General features: G+C 39.5%; 3 protein-coding genes across 3 annotated transcripts; 1 reads left to right on the top strand and 2 right to left on the bottom strand.

Annotated features, from left to right (window-relative positions):
- Window positions 1-2,932: 2,932 nt before the first annotated feature.
- LOC139193364 (non-specific lipid-transfer protein 1-like) lies at window positions 2,933-3,434 on the bottom strand. Its single transcript, XM_070816356.1, has 2 exons — window positions 3,091-3,434; window positions 2,933-2,942 (listed from the first exon to the last, which is right to left on the bottom strand). Exons 1-2 carry the CDS (start codon window positions 3,432-3,434, stop codon window positions 2,933-2,935), a joined length of 354 nt encoding a protein of 117 aa, XP_070672457.1.
- Window positions 3,435-4,450: 1,016 nt separating this feature from the next.
- LOC103405129 (uncharacterized) lies at window positions 4,451-8,587 on the bottom strand. The gene is made up of 7 exons (XM_008344093.4): window positions 8,192-8,587; window positions 7,940-8,087; window positions 7,584-7,775; window positions 6,913-7,041; window positions 6,136-6,305; window positions 5,213-5,343; window positions 4,451-4,865 (listed from the first exon to the last, which is right to left on the bottom strand). The coding sequence occupies exons 1-7, from the start codon at window positions 8,403-8,405 to the stop codon at window positions 4,785-4,787; spliced, it is 1,065 nt and encodes a 354-aa protein (XP_008342315.1). The 5' UTR covers window positions 8,406-8,587; the 3' UTR covers window positions 4,451-4,784.
- Window positions 8,588-12,194: 3,607 nt separating this feature from the next.
- LOC103405128 (oxygen-dependent coproporphyrinogen-III oxidase, chloroplastic) lies at window positions 12,195-15,689 on the top strand. Its single transcript, XM_008344092.4, has 8 exons — window positions 12,195-12,951; window positions 13,057-13,132; window positions 13,649-13,743; window positions 13,879-13,962; window positions 14,751-14,838; window positions 14,951-15,075; window positions 15,170-15,268; window positions 15,384-15,689. The coding sequence occupies exons 1-8, from the start codon at window positions 12,421-12,423 to the stop codon at window positions 15,450-15,452; spliced, it is 1,167 nt and encodes a 388-aa protein (XP_008342314.3). The 5' UTR covers window positions 12,195-12,420; the 3' UTR covers window positions 15,453-15,689.
- Window positions 15,690-21,538: the final 5,849 nt, after the last annotated feature.

Below are 21,538 nucleotides of genomic sequence, written 5' to 3'. Positions count from 1 at the left end.
GTTGCTGGTAATAGTTCAATGTGTCATCTGTCAGGTACTTGAAACCTTAGTTGTCAATTCAATCCTAGCTGCCACAAGTTAATGTTTGAAAGACTTCTTGTATTTTGCTACCAAATTATATGTCCTTGTTTTGGTACATATCGCTTCAACGTGATCTTTGGTTAAGCTCATTTTTTGTGTGAAAATTACGTTTTGGTCGTAAAAATTGTTTAGGAAGTTATGTCTTTTGCAAGGAATACGTGTATAATGAGAGTTTATCACTTAAGTGTAGGTAGGCTTTTCTCACTGTGTGCAAGTTCAACGATACCTATACCCTAAAGAATTTCTCTTAAATTATAAGAGATTTGACACTGCCTTATGTACTACAATATAATATGATTCTAAGAGAGATCTGCAACAGATATTTAAAAGAAAATTATTTTATTAACAAGTAGCTTGGAATAAACTAAGTATAGCATGGCTCTCCCGTGAGAACCATATCTTGACCACATTCAACAAAAACTATGTGTGGCCATTTGAGAATATAGAAGCATTGATCCCCCATGCTTTTTGCTTTATTTTAAAAGAAAACTAATTAAAAGGACATTGAAAGCTTTGAGTTTTAACGATAAGGACAAAATAAAGGGTAAAATAAATAGTACCAGGTTTGACTTTTTAGTGTAAAAATATGATTTTTCGTTAAAGTGAACAGTATCGCAGACTTTTCGTTAAAACTCCCTTATTTTAACTCAATCTGTAGCCTTGGTTTCAAATTAACAATGTGCAACACACCCCCCCCCCCCAAAAAAAGTTTAGCAATAAAAAAACCAGCAGTACCAACATAATAAAAAATTATCTTCCTTACAGCTGCCGTCATAAATGACACATCACGCGTTGATTACATAATTAAACGTTTACGACGCATTAATTACATGATCATACAATTTTATATTTGGGTGGGAGGGGGGAGTTGTTAATACAATGCAAAAGCTAATTACTCACTCGTTGCAATTACCATTCTTAGAAATGAAAAACGAGTGGGACATTACAATTTACAGAACGCAGTCAATCGCGAGTTCTTCCTTAATGTTTGAGTAGCGAATTACCATTTCCTTGATGCACTCGCAAGCTTCATGCTTTTGTATGTGGTTTGAGTCAGCCATGTAAGATCTTTCACACCATGGCAACATTCTACCAGGCGGGCTACTTGTGCCATGGGTGAAATATGGAATGCATGAACTTACAGTCACTGCTTCCACGCAAAGGACCTTGGCCTTCCCGAGTTCGACCAAGGCCAACATGACCAGCGCCACCACCACCACCGCTATAGCAACACCCTTCATTTTTTAGGGTTTTTGAGATCGATTAAGAGCATTTCCAAAGAAGATGTCAAAAGATAAATGTCAAATATTAATTTGATGGTTGACGTGGCAATATCAGATTTTCTCTACTTCCAATTGATATTTTTTTTTTTTTTGGTTATAAATGATAATTGTATGACCTATTTTAAAAAGAAATCAATTAAAATAAATTTCAAAGATTTATCATTGGTGCATTAATGGGACCCACACAATAAATAATTAAAAATGATTTGACATCACCTTTTCTCAGAGCATCTCCAAAAAATATGTCAAAATGTCCAAATCAACAATAACGGTAACAAAAAACAGTATTAATGTTTTCTCTCTCTTGCTGCCAAATTTGACAGCACCTTCAAAAAAAATTTAATTAATTATTAAATGCTTTTCATTAATTTTTTATTGGTTTAAAGTATTATCCTTTTGTTTCTTTTCATTCCCAATGCAAAGAAAATACATATGAATTATTATTTTATATTTAAAATTTGACATATCGGTTGGAGAACAAAAGTTTAAAAGATGCCAAAATGCCACGTATACCTCCAAATTTAAATTTTAGGTTTAAAATTTGACATCTCCTTTGGAGATTGTCTCATATGTCAATCCACATAGGATTGACATATCAGTTAAAGTTTGCTCTTACCTTCAAATTTGATTACATGACATTTCACTTAGGATTTAACATCTTTGGAGATGGTCTTAAGTACTCTAATGTTGACCCTAATCCTGAGCTTCAATTGTTAATGTACGGGAGCTTCTAGTTGTGGTTTTGGCAGGTCGGTTTGAGGTGTATTTATAGTTGTTAATGGTCCTGTTTATCTTCGTCTTTGCTCCCTAGGCTTTCGGGGAAGCTCTCTGTTTGTTGTTTGGTCTGCTGCCCTTCTGTTTCTATGAATTGTTCTTTCAACCAAAAAAAAAATGGCGGATGTCTTCAATTGGTGAGATTTTGGGAGCGCATTGCATGCTCTCTAGCTACTTCTTACTTGAATCCATATCTCAAAACAATGAATCACAATTTAGGCTTTTAAAGTATGTGGACCGTTTTCCACTACTTGCCAATGTTAGGGAAAACAAGAAAACTTCCCAGTGTGTCCCAAAACAAGTTCGTCACAAGTTGTAACAAAATTATACATGGAATGCAATGCATGATACATTGATTTGATGATTTTTTCAGGCTTAAATTCACTTTCATCGGTAAAGTGTTTGTATGTGCAGGTGATATGGGACAGTCTAAATATTGGTCATATATATACAGGGTCTTTAAAGTAGTTGGTTTGAATCATTAAAGTTCGATAACAACAACTAAACTCTATTTTTTCAAAACATGAGAATTTCTTCGTTTAAAAGCTATGTGTCTAAATATAGAGTGAGTTATCCAACAGACAACTAAGAGTTCTTTATTTTATTAAATACAATGTTATCTCGTACATAACAAGTAGGTTGAATAAACTAGTAGGCATAGCATGGCTCTCTAGTGAGAACCATAACTTGACGACATTCAACCAAAAGCTAGCCACTGCAGCCGTTGAAGAAGATAGCAGCAACATCCCCCATGCTTCTCTCTCTTTATTTCAACTCAATCTGTAGCCTTCATTTCACTCAATACTGTTCGTACAAAACCAAAAAACATTAGCAGTAGCAAGCACGTGATGATCACACGTCGAAACACGTAGCACGTCCTAATCACATGGCCAGGCGGATTATACAACAATTGTTAGGAAGAATTTTTCAATACAGCACATGAATTACTTACTTGTTGCAGTCGACGCTCCTAGAAATTGGAACGTTGATCTGAACTCGGCATGCCGCGGGAAGGCCAGACGCAGCAGCTTCCTTAATGTCTTGGTTTTGATTCGCTGCGTCCATGAGGCATTGGCAGGCTGTACGCCTATCTTCGGTGGTTTGAGTGAGCTGTCTCAGACCCGAAACACCACTGCAACATGCCACAGGAGGGGTGCCAGAGCCGCTGGTAAGATATTGAAGGCAAGGAGTCACAGATGACATTGCTTGTTGGCAAGTGACCGTGGCATGCCCCGGTTCAACCAAGACCAACATGGCCAGCACCACCACCACTGCCGCTATAACGACGCCCTTCATTTTTCGTACTTTTGATTTTCGAGATCGATTAATGAAGTGCTCGAGTGTTTAGTTACCTTAATCGTGAGCTTAAATTGTTAATGTAGGTTTTGGTATGTAGGGTTTGAGGGGTATTTATAGCTGCCAAAGGAGGATATGATCCAAAACGATGACGGGATTTTTGGTGTGAAGATCAGAAGCCGTTAAGGAATGAACTTGTGCTTTTCTTGCTCTGATATGGGAAGGTTGAGCATCCTTTGCATGCTTTCTACATCTTCACTGTGTTAGGCTTTTCATGCATGCCATGGTCGCTACAATTTTCTTCGAAAAAGAGAGTAGATTTGGTTTTATTGATAAGTGTTAAACAAATTGTTTATTATCCATATTATCATTAAGTAAGAGCATGTTTAAGATTGCTTTTGAAAAATGACTAAAATTGTTTTCTGACCATCAAAACACTCTGTTTTATAAATAAACTTTCTTGACAAAATACTTAAAGTACGTAGGCGTCATAGAAGCACTTTCTAATCAAGTGTTGTCAGATGCTTAATAAAAAAGATTAGGATTCTCTCCCCTCCTCTTTCCATCCCCTTCTCTCACAATCTATATTTTGTCTTTCTCATTCTATAAAAAATTAATATAAGATGTTGATGTGACTTAACCGTAATCATTCAAATAGGAGGGGAGGGAAGAGGAGGGAAAAAAAGAGAGCAGAGAATCCTTCTCCTAATCAAGAAGCATATGCCAAGTACTCTCTCAGAAAAACTTGCATTTTTAATGAAAATTTCAATATGCTTCTAATAAAAGCACTTTCAACAAAAGCGTACAAAAGCAATCTCAACCAACCCTAAACACTATCTGCCGAATCAGAATGTATAGAATGCGATTTTCAAACCGAATAGTTAAGGAAATTTAAAGATTTTATTGTGTTTTCGTGTACGTGGTCAGCTTTTAATTACAGAACAAGGAGTCTGCTAACCCAATGATGAGCAGGCTTTGCATTTGTATTATAAAAGCGTGATGTTAGGGAGACCATATTTCGAAAATAACATTTGAATCATCTCTCTAATTAAATAAGGCCCGCCAAACAAGTCGTTCCTACCGCTATTAGGAGACAAAAAATTGAACAAACAACAAAAACACACGAGGATCTTTTGCTTCACCTGCAATCATTTTCTTTACTTCACTATTAACAGTGATACTTTTACATCAAAAACCTAATTCTATGCAGATAAAAAAATTGATAAACACTTCTTAACCCCGAAAAAATATTGATGATGATTTCATTTGCAATTTTGATCTGCTTGTTTCTCTTTCACTTCGTCGTGATCCTTTCGACTATACAATTCATAGACTGTAAAACAACGACAGTCACCTCTTGAAGGCTTCCTTCAGAGATTCTTTCATGCAAAAATTCCATGCGAGCAATGCTGCTCCAACTGCAGGCTCAACCTGATGGTTGATTTACGAAAACAAATACCGCAGAATTGTAAGTAAAATGTTAGAAATTCAACAAGATAAAATGCGTATTACAGAAACAATTGTCATCTACTAGCTGAAAGTTGTTCCTTCCGCAGACTTCTTGTGTGTTATCGATTTTTCATGTACTCTCTAGTTATCAGTTTGATGAAGCTGCTTTAACGTTTTATTCAAAGGAAAGCGTAGAATTCAGCGAGAAGGAAGCCCGACACTAGGGACTACTCAAGAAGCTATCAACCGATAGTAGTTGGCTCACCATTTAAATCTTATTTGCTGAAAATGTAAAAAGTTGATTGAAGTGAGGCACAAGATGTGTTTACCTTAGGCCTAATTGGAACTGCCCCTGGGTAGCCCTTGGAGATGCATTTGATGACTTCCGTTCCTATATCCCACCTTTTGTTTGCTTCAAGAACACCACCAACCATGACGAGCGGAAAAGAATCTTTTCCCTCTGCATTCAATTTTAATACAAAAAAAATGAAATTAGCATGCACGGTAGGGACTGCCTACCAATCAATTATTACTTGCAAATACATAAACTCCTTGAGTCTGATATGTATAAAGAATATCCCTCATGAACTCTGCAATAATAAAACCCCATATGCACAAGGAATGGGCATAGAACAAAGGCATTAAAAAGGTCGTACCCAGTGCACAAGGCTCCCGCTTTACGCAGGGTCTGGGAGAGGTGAATGTCGGCTAGCCTTACCCCCATTAAACTTAAAAATTAAATAGGACAGAAAGACATAACCATACAGCTGCCACACCATCGTACTTCAGAAAAAAAACATTGCATGTTAAGATGGAAGGTCGACTAGGCGTACTTTCAATAAGCCATACCACTGCTACTGGGATGCAATAGAGCACAAGAGAGAGGGAACATAACACCTATAGGTGTCAATCAACTATAATGACAGTTAAACCCATAAAGTGAATCGAATCAAGGCCCTACACACTCAATAATCATAGAGGCCATGGGAAAAAAATGTTTTGCTCCCAGTATGCACTGTATTAATCCTTTTCTTTTCTGCAACGGGGTATTTAAATAGTATCACTACCCTACCACTAAATGATTAATGTTCTTTGAGGTCATGCTTAACCTCACGAGTCATGGCTTATTATGCATCAAAGAAATCCAAGAAAGATTTTCAAACAACAACCAAGCCTATCCCACTAAGTGGGGTCAGCTGCCAAGAAAGGTTTTCCTATAAAAATTTGAAGTTATTTGTTCAGTATGTCACACCTGGACCACACAAGCCAAGTCTTTGAACAACAGCTTTCACACTCAGCCCTAACTCCTGGACTGAATCAAACAGAATCTTATTCGCAACTTCATCACCAGCCTCTGCACAAGAAACAACAACTGGAACAAGTGCTGCAATGCGAGCCCATGATGGGTCTGCATACGTCCACCTAAAATCCAATAGAAAATTATAGTTGTTATCTGATACCCCATACAATCAAACCCCTGGTACTCATTTGTATCAACATATATTGTATTTTACGTTTCAGATGTATGACTGACTTCTCAATTCATTTTTCTCAAGAAGGTTTGCAGAGACATACATAAAACACCAAAATTCCTTTTAAATAAATGTATTTCTATCAAGTATGCATGACAAGTGCAAACAAAAAATACACATAATTGCATTTTCAAGAGACTGTCCAATTTTTTAAAATGATTTTAAGGCAGTGATTGGCCATGGTATCCAAACATTTAGGGGTGTAAGCATTGTTATCTAACAAGATCAGTCTCAAAATATGAAATGATTGTACTTCAACGGAACTGGAAAACTTTTATCATATACATTTAGACGAGATTTTAGCTACAATGAGTGGAAACCGTCTCACATATTTGCATCACGTAACCAGGACCATTCAAGGTATGGAACAAACCTTGCCGTCTATTTTCGCCAAAACTGCGTAAAAGTTTTGCTGCAGGACAGTAAGATCTGAAAATGACAACTAGTAACTTCACCCATGTATGTGATGCTGACATTTATAAGTTTCAGATAGATACCCGATGAGTTCATCTGGAGAAGAAAGACCAAGCTCCTCTAAAATACTAGATGTAAGCTTTGTATCTGGACCACGACCATCATTGGCCCTTACCACAGCGGTTAATGCCTGTGCAGCTATACCGTATCCACTACAAGTAACAAAATATTACCTTCAATAAAACTGCTGGAAAGAGAAAGGGTGTGGAGAACAAGACACCTTTATCCTTATTGATCACATCCTAATTGCTATCAACTATAGAAATTCTGGTTAAAACTGATAAGTGTATTTAGCATATCTGCCTGATTTACATACGGCCATGACAACATATAATAAACATAATAGGATGAGCATAATGATAACAAAATGATGAGCAGGAAAGGGAAAGATGAAAAATGAAATACGGAAAGAGCTATATGACAGTTCAAACTAAGCATTAAGTCCGAATATGATCAAAAAGTCAGATAAGGACCAAAAGGTTCCCGCTTTAACTTCCCCATTAATTGCTTTCTTCTCACGACCCTGGTATATTTCTATATGCTTCACGGTTAGGATGGTTCAAGCAACAAGGTATCCTCTATAAAGTGGATAAAGCATTAACCATGCTATCCCCTATAATTTTTATAAATTAGGAGCATCCTGAGGGAGAGAATGAGATAGAGAAGAAATAAGAACAAAGCAACAAGGTTATACCTTCCCCAATCACCTAAGGTAGGACCTGCACCGGCTGCCCGAGCTTCTCTACCGTCTTCTGTGAACCCGTACGCAATGGTCCCCGTGCCAGCAATTAGAACACACCCATGAAGCTTCCCCAAAGTCCCACAAGCTAGAGCAGCAACAGCATCATTCTGAACATACAACCTCACATGGCTGGGAAATATATCCCTGTTCACACCAAGAAAAATCAAACCCTTAGTACCAAACAACATTAATTCGACATTGATATGTGTCAAAAACCTGAAAGGGCCAAAAGGGTCCGATGAAGAAACCAATTGGAAAGCACACAAATGGGAACAATGTAGGAAATGTTATAGACTGGAAAGTGTTACCTCAGCCAATCCAATATCCTCTGCTGATCAGTGGGGTGGTTGACACCGGAAATCGCCAAACAAACAGCCCGAACCACCGATCGGTTCGAACCAGAATTGGCCAACGCTTCCGCCATCACCTGCTCCAATGTTTCCCTCGCAGCGGCCTCTACAATTTCACCAAAAAGTGATTCCAATTGGGTAAAAAACCACCATCAAAACTTCAAAACACTAAAAATCAATTGAAAACCCCAAGAAATGAAGAACAATTACCGCCAACGCTGTTGTGGTTGGTGCAGCCAGCGACAGCTCGAGCGAGGACGGGAACCGGGTCGGGGAAAGGGTCGGAGAAGGGCAAAATCGGCATGCAAATGCAGACGGTGGAGGTGGTTCCGCCGTCCAAACCCAATATAACACCGCCAGCGCCGGCGGCCACCGGCATTTGGTGCTCGAAGTCCCAGATTTCTCCGTTCCTGTAGCGCTTCATCTGGATTTTTCACTGTGGGTCGGATTGGATTGGACTGGAACCCGATGGGATTGGAATTCGGCGTTTGTCTGGACGAATCCGAGGGGTTAAAAGGCGCCAATGGGAGCTCGGTCTCTCTGCGTCAGAGACGGAAAGGGATAAACGGAACAGAACAAGGAGGAGAAGGTTGGGGAGACACTGTTAAAAAAAATTAAATATTTTTAAAATTTTGTTTTTTTCTCGGACGGCAAAATTTTTTATTAATTAATTTTAATTTATTTGCTAATCGTGATGATTATTGATAGTGTGGATTTTAGTTGAAGATTTTTTCTTCATTTTTTAGGGTTTCTAATTGTGATAGATTCTTTTTCTTTACTTGTGTCAAATTCTTTCAAATATTTTTGTTTAATTATTTGTTTTGGGGATATTTTAGTCGTATCGTGCGTTGATTTTTGACGCTTTCAATAATTGCAAATCCAAAACATGTTTCACAACCCATTGTAAATTAGATTACCCAATATTGCAAATAAATATTTATTTAAACAATTGCCGTCCCAAGATGTATAAACCAAGAACCCTTAGGCGAATTACCAGTTGTATACAATCATATGCGTTAATACCTCTCATGTAAAAGCTCAAATTATTTTGGTTCCTAAATAGAGGCCACTCTTGCCAACGAGGGTTAGCTTAGTTGGTACGGTCTCTCCCTTATGTGTCGTCCCACCAAAGTTCGAGTCTCACTACTAGCAGTTCTCGTTGGTGTGCGATTTGTAAATTTCTACGTAAATCCAAACTCATGGCAGCTGATAGTTAGGTGCCACAAGGAAATCATTCCGACTCGAGGTTGTAGATATATCCTGTCACTAGTGGTGAGAATAACCAATCTTCGAGGCCACTGTTTGCATTATACCTCAAGAATGCAAAGGTGGAGACTATGTTTTGTCATGGTATACGAAAGGCCCCAAAGGAAAACGAAATATCGATGCCCTATGAACGGCACTTATGTACTTTCCATTGGTTATTCAGGCAAGATAATCAACTGTTGGAGAATATACAGAACCGATATCCTTGCTCGACTGGTTCATTCAATTCCAGAAGAAAAAAAAAAAAACTCCTAATGCAAGAAATACACTTCAAATTGACAAGAATCCTACGTAAGTTCATGTTGGCGATTCGGATGTCAGCTTACAGAGAAGCGGAACTCAAACTAACCCTAAGAACGGCATTCTTAGTTACACAAAACCCGGACCAACCTAAATCGGTCCTTTGAGTATTGATCCAAAGCCAAACCCAGCAGTGAAAGCGAGTTTCATAGTGGCTGAATTAAATATTGCAGCTTCCTCCCAATGTCACAGTTCTTTGTAATCTCAGTTAAAGCCAATTATTAAGACAAACCAGAAAGGACAATGACCAAGCTTCATTGTGTTCCTTGGGACCCAAGCTTAATATATTCCAAAACAAAACACATAAGAACAACGAAAAGAGATCAGAAAAACAAGTACAACTGAGGATTGATGTAATGCCAATATACAGAAATAGTGGTTGTCCGTGACATCATACATTTAGCAGCTCGATCGAAGACAAAGTTGTTTAGGAAATTATGGCTTAACCCTTTGCTCAAACTGTAAAAGCAGGCGTATGATCCACAGTGTGACTTCTCATATATTGACAGATTAAGCATCATGTCCGTTTTTAGCGTGTTAGGCCCAACTGCAACTAAAAGTGCATGCACAGAGTGTGACGTCTTAACTTGGTTAACTACGCGTCCAGACAACTTAGAACCATATCAACCAATGTTTAGTGTCTAATCACTCATCCTACTTGATTCGGAATGAACAAAAACTAAGCCAAAGAAAACAAAATGAGGTTCCTAGGTCAGTTTGTCTTCAAGTCACCCACAAACGAATTATTAATTCCCTACTAAAACAACATGCCCTAAACCAATATGTCAAGTAAACAGAAAACTAAACGATCAGACGACTGGCCAAGACCGACAGATAAGCACAACTACCCTAGTGAAAAAGTTAATATTCCTACACATAACATAACATAACATATTGCGACCAGTACCACCTGATTAACTTCAGCATCATTTGAGAAACCTAAAAGCAAAAAGAATACCATGCAATGCATTCATCCCACTGTCGTTGAGTCTCCTGGGATTCAAGCAATGTTCTTATCTATTAAAAATGACATTCAGCGAATGATAATTCCGCAATGACATGGTAGTTGGACTGCATATATTCAATAGGTATCTGCATCAATTGACAACGGCTGACATCTCTTTAATAAAACAAAGCACGCTACAAGGCGCTTCTCGATGCCAAATTTAATCCCACAAAATCCTTCAAATCTTTGACTAGACTCACAGAAAGTCAAACAAAAAAAGCGTTGATCAAGAAAACTTGACACTGCATAATAAAAACAGAAAATTAATAAATAGCAACTATTTTTATTTAAAAACTCTTAGACAGCTTTCTTTATCGTTAAGGTTAAGGACATCTTTTTTATTATTAAGAACACTTTCTCTATTATTAAAGACATGTTATTTTAATTCAAAACTCTCATGACATGTGACTCCATTTTTATTTTTTGTCCTTATAATATAAAAAATGTCTTTAATAATATAAAGAAAATTTGTGAGAGACTTCTTGTTTAGTTCTCCCTATCCTTTCTTCCTCAGCAACAATAATCAGCCCATTTCCTTAACTTCGAGTCAGACCGGCTTGGGCCAGGCTTTGAACCCTGATGGGATCCGCCGCCGATGCTACCATTAGTTTATCGAATAGGGATTTACGGAGATAATTATTTCGTTTAATTTTTGTTTTTTATTTTTAGATTTTTGAAATCTGAATAGTGAGTAAGAGGTGATTCTAGATGAATCATTTATTTGAATTATATTTTGTAAGCCATGTGATGTGATATTTGATGATTGGATTTTTTGGTTAAATTATTAAAAAATGTGTCCAACAATCAACCGCGACATTATATAATTTACAAAATATAGTCTAAAACATGACTTCCCTATATTTTTGTCTTTAGTAAGTTCAACTTGTCAATGAGAGTCTTAAGTTTGCCTCCTCTTAAATTCAACTTTTGGTATTGTGAGTTCGATGATTGTTCTGTTGACCCATTTTATAGTTGGCAAATTGGTAGTTATCCTAGTGTAAATATATACATACAAAAGGAATTAACTTGTTTCTTTAAAATTAAGGAGTTCCTCTAAAGATACTTAAGGATCGAGTCGAAGAATTTTGTGCTTATGATCAAAATCATCATAGTATTACCCTGTAAAGATCATTTACCCAAAAAATCAACAAAATACGAAATCGTTTAGTTAACAAACTATATAAAAACATATAGATGGATATGGTAAAAGAATTACAAATATGATTATTACAGAATAATTTATAATGTGAACGATTTTGATTGTAAAAACGAAGTTATAAAAATCTTAAAAAGTTGAGCCTTACTTTTTCAAAAATAAAATAAACACGAATTTCTGTAAATATTTCAATTTTATTTTGGACAAGCTCTCTCTTTCATCGTTTGTGTTGCTCATACATACAATTGGAGACATAGAGCAATTTTGTGAACATGTTGTTGATGAACAGTTAACAAGTTTGTCACATGATGTTAAGATATTGTCACATGATGTTAAGATATAGTGACATATTATTGATATACTATTGGCACATAATTAATACATAATCGATACAAAATTCGACATTTAACAAATTACATAAATATTGCATAGCAAATTTACTACCATTTTCCTTTGATGATGGAGCTCAATTTTCACCTACACTCCAAACATTGAATTAAATAGCCAACAGTAAAAGACCAAACTCCCACAGTAATACTGGATAATCTAATCCAATGGGCACTGAACAAATAGTATCTGATCGTATCTGGATTTGGTTTTGACTGACCCGCCTTATCCCACCCAATGCATATCCCTCCCTCTCAATTTCCAATGCCAGAAACGCACAGCCTTTAGAAAATCCGATCCAAAAGTCGTTTCCAAACACCCACAATGCCACCGCCGGCGGCGCTCTCAGCTTCCTCCTCCTTCACTCTCCTCTCCCCACCTCCTTCCCCAAAACCAAAGCTCCCGCCTTTCTCCCCCAGAAAACACTCTTTCGCCATTAACCCCCGTCGCCACTCACTCCACTCCGCCCCCTCCTCCGCCGTCCGATGCGCCGTCATCGAGAAAGAGACTCCCGAAGCCCACCGCCCCGCCACCTTCCTCCGCGAGAACTCCTCATCGTCCTCCGTCCGGGGCCGGTTCGAGAAAATGATAAGAGACGCCCAGGACACCGTCTGCGCCGCCATTGAGGCCGCTGACGGCGGTGCCACGTTTAAAGAGGACGTGTGGTCGAGACCCGGCGGCGGCGGGGGCATCAGCAGGGTTCTCCAGGACGGTGCTGTTTGGGAGAAGGCCGGTGTCAATGTCTCTGTTGTGTACGGCGTTATGCCTCCCGAGGCCTACCGAGCTGCCAAGGGCGCCGCCGCAGCTGATCACAAGCCTGGCCCGGTTCCCTTCTTCGCCGCCGGAATTAGCTCGGTAATTTCGTGAGTTCTGCTCTGTTTGTGAACAAAGAAATGTTGGGTTTTCTTATTTTGTGTGTGTAATATGTGGGGTTGCATTTTGGTTTTGGATTGCTTTCAGGTTTTGCATCCGAAGAACCCGTTTGCGCCTACTTTGCATTTCAATTATCGGTATTTCGAAACCGATGCTCCACAAGGTATGAATGTGAATCTAATTGCTCGTTACTTTTTGGTCGATTGTACATTGCTTAGTTAGGTGGTGTTAGTTGGTAGGCAGGCTTGAATCCATCGTTTTTCAAAGTACTGATGTAGTAGATGATCTCAAATTGAGTATAGCACTTTAGTTCATACTTGTGTAGGATAATGCAAATGAAAGGATTTGACATGTTGCCAAAGATGAGGTCGAATTGGATATAAATGTGCAAAAGTAGAATTATAATGAAAAATGTGAAACCCAGAAGCCAGAACCCGCTGCCTTGCCACTGGGCAGTAGATTATGCTCACATGCTAGAAATGATATCTTGATAGTATGAGTAATACCTTTTATGGATTAATTAACTATGAATCTGCTAGCAGTTACGATAGCAGAAACAATCACTATACTTTCCTCATCTTTGTAAACATGTGTTGAGATTATGAGTAATACTTGTGTAAAATAGCTTATGAAAAGGAACGCTGTTTGGAGTCTATCTTGATTTGTCACATTTATGCAGATGCTCCCGGAGCACCTAGGCAATGGTGGTTTGGGGGTGGAACTGACTTGACACCTGCTTATATTTTTGAGGAGGATGTTAAGCATTTTCATTCAGTATGTACTCAAAGCAGACAACTTTCCTCATGGCGTTTTGTGATTAAGCTCTGCTTTTTTAACATTCTCATTTCTTGTGAAAATTGCTGGTTGGCGTTAACTAACTGCATACTAATGTTAGCCTAAATTCTGTAGGTTCAGAAAAGTGCTTGCGACAAATTTGATCCTGCCTTCTATCCTCGGTTCAAGAAATGGTGTGATGATTATTTCTATATCAAGGTATTTTACTAAACCTGTTTTACTGTTGTGTTATGAATTTATAATATGGTGTTGATGATGCGTTGATGTTTTCTAAACTCTAACAGTCAATTTGGATAACTTCTTAGGATTCTTAGGAACTAACAAAAGACGTGCCTGCAGGCCAAATAACTGCATTCTTGTTCCTGTTTGCTTATATAATATTGGTGATATTATTTTGTGAAATGAGTATGTTGACATTCTCATCATAATGCAATTGATTGTGGGATTGTGATTGTTGTTGTGTGTCAAATTACTCCAATTGTTACAATTTTGATGAGGTTTACCCATCACGAAGATCTTGATAGACACATACAAACATTCGATACTAAAACTACTAGGTATATAATGTCTGTATGTTCTCACGCTTCATCTTAAACTCCGTGCCTGACGATGTTGTTGTAGTCACATGCTACTGGTTAGCTTAACTATATCTCTATAGTATCAAAGAATATTATATGTCTTCAATGTTAATAACTCAAAGTTCCTAGCTTTTGGTTTTGGGTTGTGTAATGTGCACTAACATGAAACATGGTCATGCAAGCTATGATTCCCCCCCCCCCCCTAGGCAGTCTTCCCAATCAAATGAATAGTAAAATCCTATCGCCACTTCCCAATCATTTACTCTTAAACTACTGATTTGGTTATAATCATGATGCTGACTAAATGGGATAAAAGTACATGTGATTTCGGACTCAGTTCAGATGCCAAATTGCTATGTTTTCCTGGTACTATTTTGCTTGATATTTGACAATCTTATCTGTATGCAGCATCGAGACGAGAGGCGAGGACTTGGAGGAATATTTTTTGACGATCTAAACGATTATGATCAGGAGATGCTTCTTTCCTTTGCCACAGGTATTGCTTAGAAATATCTAATGTTCTTTCTCTTTGTGTATTTTCCATTAATTATTTCTTTCTAGTTGAGTGACTAAATCCTCTTCCTGCGCTCACTTATGTTGACGTGAAGAATGTGCAAATTCTGTGGTCCCTGCTTACCTGCCAATTATAGAGAAAAGAAAGGACCTGCCATTTACAGATGAGCAGAAGGCATGGCAGCAATTGCGAAGAGGGCGCTACGTTGAGTTCAATTTGGTATGAAAATAAGTCCTGAAGATACTAGAAGAATTTCATAACATCAGGACTTGAGTAAATGAGGTCTAATTCATATTTTTCTTTTAAACAAAAGGTTTATGATCGCGGAACAACTTTTGGACTAAAGACAGGAGGTCGAATTGAGAGTATTCTCGTCTCTCTTCCACTGACTTCTCGATGGGAATATGACCATGTAAGCTTACTGGATCTCTCTTTACGATATTTTACTTCTGATACTACTGAAAAACTGAACAGTTTGAAGTTTTGAAGTCATCATTGAGGGAGTGATTTTATTGTTTGCTGTGCAGAAACCAGAAGAGGGAAGCGAAGAATGGAAACTATTAGATGCTTGCATCAACCCAAAGGAATGGGTTTAATGTTTTGAAATTTATCTTTAATTGTCTGATCTTGTAATTTTTACTTCTTTTCCCCACTCCTCGTTTTTCTTCTATCATAATCCGTATGATTTGTTTCTTTAATAGTTTGAGAGTTAGAGGTTAGCAGTCGGTATCTTGATCAAAGTGTAATACGTGTACCAGGCGATGTAAGTTGTGAATTGTCAACTTTTGTAAGATTAGAAACTCTTGTTGAATAAATCTCGGGATGATCAACCATTTTCGAACTTGTTTACATCCTGCAATATAATCTGAATATGTACAAGTTGATCGATGTACGGTTTTTCCAAAGGGCTCCCTGCTTTGCGAAGTTAAGGGGAAGACATTTATCGTACGTAGTCTTATCCTGCTTTGTAAAGCTTCCTAAAGAGTTTACACCATTTCATTTCCATGTCGGCTGGTTAGTGAGACTTTGCTTTCATTCCTGATAGCCTTACAAACTTAGGACTCTCGTCTGATTTGGGTTACAGGTTTTTTGAGGCCTTCTTATCAAGAAAAACTATACCGCATCACTAGCATGTAACCATGAATTTATTAATCCCAAGCGTTTCAACTAACTCAAATTAAAAGTCCGTATGCTAAACTCGACAATATGATATTTCAAATGAAAATTTACATAATATCCGAAAGAAGGAAAAAAAAATGAAAGAGTCGCAACCTGATAGCTTTCGATCTGTGCATACTTCCCAGCTACGGGTGAAACTGAAGTCTCTGTGTACATAGCTGATTCAACCAGGCTGTTTCTACAGTCTAATCCAATATGTATTTTGTCCCTCATATTGTAAACACGGGAATTCTTGCGATGAATGAGACAAGAACACGTGTACAAAATAATATTTGTATTAATGATTTAAGGGTTACAATCTCTTATACAAATTTAGCCTCTGATTCTATCTTTGTAATGGGTAGATTTGATGTTGTTGATCCAAAATGCCGTCGGGGCTTGATCTTTAGGATGAACGGATGATGAATGATGAACACTTTCGTCAAGGGCCGTCGGGGCTTGATCTTGAATTAGTGGAAGTTTCTTCAAGGGCCGTTGGGGCTTGATTTTGAAGGAGGATTTTGACGAAGAACGAAGAGGGCTTTCTTGATTCTTCGGGATTTGCTTGAGAGCTTTAGAGTTTCGAGGCTTCAAGGCTTTGGTGTGATGTGAATTCTCTTCCAATTTGGGAGTAGAGAGAATGTATGTAAAATCCTCCCTTTTGCTTGATGGAGAAGCTTATTTATAGGCTTTGAGAATGAATCACCACCATCCATTTGTTTGGTGAAGTAAGTGGATGTTGTAGGTGGGATGAGTGTGTGTTGTAGGTGAGGTGAGTGTATGATGTATGTGAAGTGAGTGTATGATGTAGGTGAGATGAATGGGGGTTGTAATTTTAATACAATTGTCAATACTTATTTCACCGAAATTTCAACTTCTACAAATGCCTCCACTTCAAGGCGCGTTGTTTACATGTGCTTGTCACGTGTAAAAGATGCGTTTTGAAGTCCTTTAATGTAGATGTCGATCCAAGGGCCGTTGGGGCTTGATCTTGAATTGGGCTGGGAGTTTCTTCAAGGGCCGTTGGGGGTTGATCTTGAATTTTGTTTGAAATTTCTTCAAGTGTCGTTGAGGCTTGATCTTGGATGAAATTTGGACCACAAGGAGCTTCATGTGGTAGATGATCTTTGGCTTTGGTAATGGATGAATCGACACGTATTTTGTTGCGCTTGTTGACGTTCCACAACTTTGATCTTGAACTAGGTTGAAGGGTTTTTTGGTTTCCTTCAAAGTTTCGAACTTACTCATTTTATCTGGAGTTGATTTTGATTCAAGGGTGGCGGACACTTGATTTTGAATCGGACTTGTGATTTCTTCAAGGGCCGTTGAGGCTTGATCTTGAACTTAAACATGACCACGAGCGGTTTTAGGATTTGGACAGATGGTAGGTAGGCACGAGATGGAGGTGATGGTCCGTTTCTTTGTTCAATCTTTCAAATTCATATTGAAGAAGGTCAGGGGATAAGGTCAGATGCTGCAAAAAAAATTTGCTTTGAAAGATTAAGGAAGTTCGCAGAATTTTCATATGAACCCTGAGCAGTTTGGTGAATGGTATGATCTTCAAGGGTTGTCGAGACTTTGCTCTTCGGCGACAGTGCCAGCAAAAGGTTGTTGAAGCTTCTCGAGCTCTTTGATTATAGCAACGATGGCGGGCTTGGATTTGACTTAGACTCATCCGTCTGGATTATGCAGTTTTGCCGAGAAGGGTGTCCTGCTATAATGATTTGTTCTAGCTTATCGTGTTGCATTCTTCTCTGCTTGTTTCTTTCACCTAGCAGAAGTGGTGCGCAACCTTTTGCCTTTCAATGGTCTTTCAGAGCATCACTTTTCAGCCACTCATCCATGTTTGGCAGCTTCAGTGTAAAGATCCAACATCATATCAACTGTCTTGAAGTATTTGCTGAGGAAATTCAAGACCCGTCAACAGTTGAAGATGAGCATTCGAGAGCAATGCTAGGTAAGCAACCAGGCAAAGGTTCTGGGCAATCAGTTCCTGATCGGAGGTTTAATTTCAGGTTCCGACTGATTGCTTCATTTCTCATTGTTCTGCAGGCAAGAGCAAGGGCAAAGGAAATGACAGGGGAAAAGCATGATATCAGATACCTTTGCTTTCGACCCTGATGATATGAGATACTTTTGCTTTTGAAGAAATAGCGGATGATCAGCACCTGTATTTGTTGCGCTCGTCTCCGCCTGCTTCGATGCATCACTTTCACTTTCCTCATCTGTTCTCCAGGCATCTAGTATCTTTTTTGGATGCACAAGATGTTGAAACAATGGGTACTTCGAAAGCAGTACTAGATAAGCAATTAGGGAAGGGGTTCCAGGCAATCGGTTCCAAATCGGAAGGCTGATTCTAAGTGCCGACTGATCGCTCTATTTTTTCTTGCCCTGCAGAGAAGAACGAGGACAAAGAAAAGGATAGGGAGAAAGCGTGTTATGAGATACTCTTGCTTTTAACCCTAGTGATATGAGATACTTTTGCTCTGGTGTGACTTGGTTGAAGAGGTGTTTCTAGAGAGGAAGAAAACTGAGTATGTTGAAGGGTTTGGTTGCAGATGCATTTGGCGAAGAAGAAGAGTCATGCGTTTTGGATGTGTTCCTTGCCATAGAGGATGGAGGTCGAACTATATAGTAATTTCCCCATAGCAAGTGGTAGTGCGGATGTGGCCTTGTCACCCACGCTTATCGACCAAAAGTATGGTAGTTGGAATAATGAACTTCGCACGTTTTCAACTCTGTCAGTCATATTTGACAAAGTTGCACGTGATAGCCAAAAGATGAGATCGCGTCTGAAAAGTGTTGACGGACTTTACGCAGGAAAATCCGACTTTTAAAATTCGAAGAGTGGTATCTCTTCGATTTTTTGAACAAGTGGTTGTGTTGCCTTTCCTTTTAAAGCGGTGTCAATTGTATTCAACATGCACACTTTGAAGATTGCATGCCCTTGAAAATTGTCTTTGTTGTATTTCTGAGATTTTACTCCCTCCAACCCTTTTCTTTTACCATTTTTGAAAATGGCATACCCGTCCAACATTTGCTTAGATTTGAGTCTCAGGAATGATACAAGTGCGCAGCGTCAGGGTGGGTAATATATGGCGCCCTTCCTTCTTTTCTTCTAATGGCCCTCTTACAGTTGAAGACTCTGTGATAAGGGATGCAACAACGGCTACGGTTGTAGCTAGGAACCTTCTCACTCCTAGAGATAATAGGCTACTTTCAAGGTGGTCCGATGAGTTGGTTGTTCAAGACTCCCGGGCTCTCAGTGTTCAATGTGCGGGCTCTGTGTCCAACATGGGCCAACCCCTACTTGTTCGAACTCGCCAAGTTGAATCATTGACGGCCGAGGTGGAAAGCCTTGAACGAGAGATCAAACATCTCAAGCACGAGAATCGAGAGTTGTGCATGCTTGCAAATGATTATTCGACGAGCATGAAGAGAAAACTTGATCATCTGCAGGCATCTGAAGGTCGGATTCAAAGCGACCATCAGAAGTTTATGGCTTTCTTCCAGAGGCACCTTTTGCCTTCGCTTTCTGGCATTCGACCAAGCATTGAGGCGCCACATGATCAATCTTTAATGCCTTCTTCTTCTAAGGTTCAGCTGAGTGCTAAGGCTTCACGTGAGTAACCTTTGTGAAGTCTCCGTCTTTTCTCTTTTGCTTTTTTTTTTTATACGCACTTGTAATTTCTTAGAGATATCAATGGACATGTTTTATTTTATTCAGTGCATTGTGCTAAGTACAAATAAAACATATAACTCACTAAGATGTGTTACTTCCCCCTCTTTATTTTTTATTTTTTATTTATTTATCTTTTTTTCAAAATGATGTCGTGCACCATCCCATAACCTTTCTTTTAGATGGTGCCTGATGCACAATCCTCCCCATTTTTTCTATCTTTCAATGATTTTGTTGCCACTGCCTTTTTTTTTTTACTTGCTAATAGTAGCATGCACTTGTGAATAGTGGCTTGAAGATGGCATGGCTGGATGCCTCAGTGGGCTTCCTCGCTGTACTGCACTCTCCGCATGCGGACCATTTTCATTTGCTTCTCTAGAGACCATCATTTGCACAGTCACTACACCAACAATTTTTATTTATTTTTATTTTTTTTATGATTTATATATGGTGCTTTGCAGGGGTGGAACTTGACGGAGCAGCGGAGTTGAAGCCCGATAAGGCAAGAGATAGAGGAGGTCTCTGGGAGTGAGTTGACAAACTTTGGTTTTGTCAATCACATTCGGAGGCAGCAGCTATGACGGAGGTGCAGATGCAGTGGAGGATCTTTAACAACCATGTAGGGTCCGGCCTTGATGATGAAGGCGGGGAAGGATGAGGGTGACCTTGATGTCGGATCCAGCTAGGACCTAGAGTGCAGTCGGGTTGGAGTCAAGCTTGAAGCCAGGAGCGGATCATCACCACTGGGCAAAGATAGGGGAGATGGAAGACTCAAGTCAGTCATCGATCTTGAGCACGAAGTAGCGCGACGAGTCGAGTATGGTTTCAATAGAGGTCTTGCGCTGGGACGTCGCGATGGAAAGAACTGGAGGTACTCGTCGTCGTCAGAGGTTGCTGGGTGAGAAAGAGACGATAGACAAAGCAGTCTCGCTCGGGGGAGAGGTTGAGGCTTAGTGACAGAAATGCGGCACTGGGCGAGGCCGTTGCGGCAGAAGATGAAGCACAGCTGCGGAGCATCGGTAGAAGAACGCTACGGTGAAGGATCCGAAAGAGGATCCATGAGAGCAGAGGGCATCGCTGGCGACGGCTGGTGGCCACAACGGGTGAAGTCTACGGCAAGATGCAGATGGGAATTCGTTAACAGCTATCTCCGACGAAAACAGTAAAGTCAACGATGGTGACTGTAAATTGACATCCCCAAACGGCGTCGTTTAACGCGTGGCTAAGGGCTCTGACAGTTTGGGTTCTTCTGGTCTTCTGTTGCTACCGTGATTTGTGTCCATTTCATCTCGCCATGCTTTCGACAAAAGTGCTTCTCAATCCCCGTCAAGTCGTCGAGCGCCTGGATCGGGTTGCAGTGTACGCAGGTGTTTGATGCGGAAGAGCAGCAGGCTGGCGATTTGGAGTTAGTGTGGTGGAAGAGCTGCTGCTGCTTCGCATGAAAGCTCGAAAAGCACTTTTAACCTTGCTTTTGTGTTTATGGTGGCGAATCTGTCTAAGAACAACATTTTTGTCCAAGGAAGCTGCAGTGGGTGATTTCAAGTAGACATGGCTTGTGATGGAGCTTTGCGACTCAGGAGAAACTTTATGGCCATCTTTGATCTTCCCAGAAGCAGCTTCTGAGAGAGAAATGGTTTTGTTATGGTTTCGAGCCATCGCAAAGAGGCACAAGACGGCCGCGACGAAGAGCAAGACCCTGATTTCAACGCCAAGGAGGAGTGCTATGACCAGGAGGAGAGAAAGCACGAATGGAGGTGTATCGAGGGTCTGTGCGGGAGGAAGAGAAACTGGACTTCGGTCTCTAGGCTTCTGGGCCTGTGAAACGAAGCCTGGGCTTTGACTCTC

This window comes from Malus domestica, chromosome 17 (assembly GCF_042453785.1).
Source record: "Malus domestica chromosome 17, GDT2T_hap1".
Lineage (NCBI taxonomy): Eukaryota > Viridiplantae > Streptophyta > Magnoliopsida > Rosales > Rosaceae > Malus > Malus domestica.
This window is presented reverse-complemented; position numbering and strand designations above follow the sequence as displayed.

Coding starts and splice junctions, on each gene's coding strand:
- LOC139193364 (XM_070816356.1), bottom strand. CDS start 3,434: ATGAAGGGCGTCGTTATAGCGGCAGTGGTGGTGGTGCTGGCCATGTTG.
- LOC103405129 (XM_008344093.4), bottom strand. CDS start 8,405: ATGAAGCGCTACAGGAACGGAGAAATCTGGGACTTCGAGCACCAAATG. Junction 6,306..6,912: donor TCTCCAGATGAACTCATCGG/GTATCTATCTGA, acceptor ATTGGATTTTAG/GTGGACGTATGCAGACCCAT. Junction 5,344..6,135: donor ACTTGGCTTGTGTGGTCCAG/GTGTGACATACT, acceptor AATTGAATGCAG/AGGGAAAAGATTCTTTTCCG.
- LOC103405128 (XM_008344092.4), top strand. CDS start 12,421: ATGCCACCGCCGGCGGCGCTCTCAGCTTCCTCCTCCTTCACTCTCCTC. Junction 13,133..13,648: donor CGAAACCGATGCTCCACAAG/GTATGAATGTGA, acceptor ACATTTATGCAG/ATGCTCCCGGAGCACCTAGG. Junction 15,076..15,169: donor GCTACGTTGAGTTCAATTTG/GTATGAAAATAA, acceptor TTTAAACAAAAG/GTTTATGATCGCGGAACAAC.